The sequence below is a fragment of the Toxorhynchites rutilus genome, chromosome 2 (genome assembly GCF_029784135.1).
Source record: "Toxorhynchites rutilus septentrionalis strain SRP chromosome 2, ASM2978413v1, whole genome shotgun sequence".
Classification (NCBI taxonomy): domain Eukaryota; kingdom Metazoa; phylum Arthropoda; class Insecta; order Diptera; family Culicidae; genus Toxorhynchites; species Toxorhynchites rutilus.
In genome coordinates this window covers 54,757,512-54,759,753 of record NC_073745.1, presented here as the reverse complement: position 1 = coordinate 54,759,753, position 2,242 = coordinate 54,757,512, and the positions used below count along the sequence as shown (strand labels likewise).

The window sequence follows — 2,242 nt, the reverse complement described above, 5'->3', positions numbered from 1 at the left end:
GCGCAATCATGTCATTTCCTAAATTATTCTAATAAAATAAGGAAAAATGTCCACGTGGGCAACAGAGGGAGGGATATGAAAATGTCCACGCTTGTCCACGGAGGGGGAGGGGGAGTATAAAATCGTGCTTTTTCTATCCACGAGGTATGTGGACAGCCCCTGATCGCTGTATTGCCCTCAAAGGCAATTATGTTGAATAATAAAATTTAATTTTGCAAAAAAATGGTTTACTGTGTTACCTTATGAACTTTTCAGACGAACTGTTAAATCAATAATATTGATGTTGGAAACATGCTGCCGAAATATGTTGAAATGTGTCTTTTCGTCACCGTTTTCGTCAAACCGTTCAGATATGAATATTAATTGTGAAAAATTCCCCCATTAATTGTCACCATCAATCTTCATTACTTTCAGGTTGCAAATTAACTGCCAGAAATTGTTCGCCTCGCACAACCGAGTTCATTCTTCAAACAGCAATCTGCCGATTCGGTTGGAGGAAGAGACTGACCGCAGGGCAGATGACACAATGGCAGCAGTGACTTTCGATTCGAGCAAAACATCCCTCGGCACGAAACCAACAACACCACCATCGGAAGGAAGCTCTGTGGGGACCATCTGGTTTGGTCAGGGCACATAAAACTCACGATTTGAAGGATAGATATCACGCCAGCTCGCAAAAACTCCCTCTTGCTACTGTTGAGGTTTTTTTTTTATTTTCCGCTCCCATCAAATGACCAACAAAATGGCAAAACATCATCATCATCATAACGTCAACCGGTCCCCGCGGCTGAGCTACCTGGCCTCCCACTCGCAGTCGCAATCGTTCATAAGCGAGGGCGGCGAAATGACCGAGCTGATGTCGCTGGACGAGTCGGACAATTTGCTAAACGAGCGATACGGCGGATCCGGATCGGCCATTCAGGTCATCAGTGGCAGTGCCTATAATGGGGCCAATCCGGGACCGTTGGCCACCGGAAGCCATCAACAGCAGCGTTTCGATGAGCTCGGTATGGGCTACGGGGACGGGAGCTACAGCAACAAGCTGATGTCACCGGCGGTGACAATTGTCGAGATGACCGCTGGGGGATTGCTCCCGAATGCGACCAATCGCCGGGAGAAAAACTTCAAGCATAAATCGGCGACGGCGGCAGCTCTGGCAGCCTCCGGTGAGCAGACACCACTCAACGCAATTGGTGAGTGTGTTTGGGTTTTATTTGAAGAAAAGTGTTGCTTACCTTTTTTTTCCTTTTCTCGTACCGTCCAGGTCTGCAACTATCAGTGGATCGCGGTGGCCCACAGGAATGGGGCGAAGCCACTCGAAGCTACGTGAGAGCCCAGCGGCGACATGCTGGACGGGCGACCTTCCAGGGCCAGGTGTACAATTTCTTGGAGCGCCCCGCCGGCTACAAGTGTATTGTTTATCATATCACAGTGTAAGTACCCTCCCCCCATCGATGACATTGATTCTAAGAGTAGTAGTAACTGTGAATGTACTGTATGGTGCGAAATCGAAGGATCGATTTTCCATTCATTCAAGGTTTGCAAAGCACTAGTTGATCCGAGAGGTCGGAAGCTCATCGTGGATTCATATGTGTAATCGGTATCGATTTTCTGCGCGTATTTCAAAGACATATGACATGGGAAATATGAGTGTACGCGAATTCAAATTGCAGACTAATAATAGCCACACGACATTGAGGGTTTGTGGATATGGGCACTACATGAGTCGACATTGAATTGTGTCCAGGAATGGGTGAGGTGATTCATGGATTCGTTCTACATTCTACCCTTCGGGACAATGGAAACATAATTATAGTTCTATTTCTTCGAATTATATCAACACACCCTCTGTTCATCGAAATGTCGGTACATAATACCGCCCAGTGTCACCGCGTCCAGTAATAATTGTAATTTACTAATTTCGTCATTATACTCCAACGAATGTTAGCTCTGAAACGAGTAGTACTGAAAGTAATCAAACCTGTTCGTTCCTTATGAGTCAATTATACGTTGAAAGCTGTTACACGCCAGCAATTATCATCTTACTGTTACACACGATAGAATCAACCATTGAATCAATGATTTCAGTTCGACCATCCGTGGCACATAATCATTATTTGTATTCCCAACAATGGAACGACACAGCGAAATGATGGCATGTATAATTATGCTAATAATAATTAGAGCGTTTTCAAAGCGCATCTGTACATATAGTCGGGTCGTTTTTCACAAATTAATACTT

At 45.0% G+C, this 2,242-nt stretch overlaps 1 protein-coding gene across 1 annotated transcript; it reads left to right on the top strand.

The window, feature by feature from the left end:
- The first annotated feature begins 742 nt into the window (after window positions 1-742).
- Window positions 743-1,437, top strand: LOC129765755 (uncharacterized). Its single transcript, XM_055766179.1, has 2 exons — window positions 743-1,193; window positions 1,265-1,437. The coding sequence occupies exons 1-2, from the start codon at window positions 743-745 to the stop codon at window positions 1,435-1,437; spliced, it is 624 nt and encodes a 207-aa protein (XP_055622154.1).
- The last annotated feature ends 805 nt before the right edge of the window (window positions 1,438-2,242 follow it).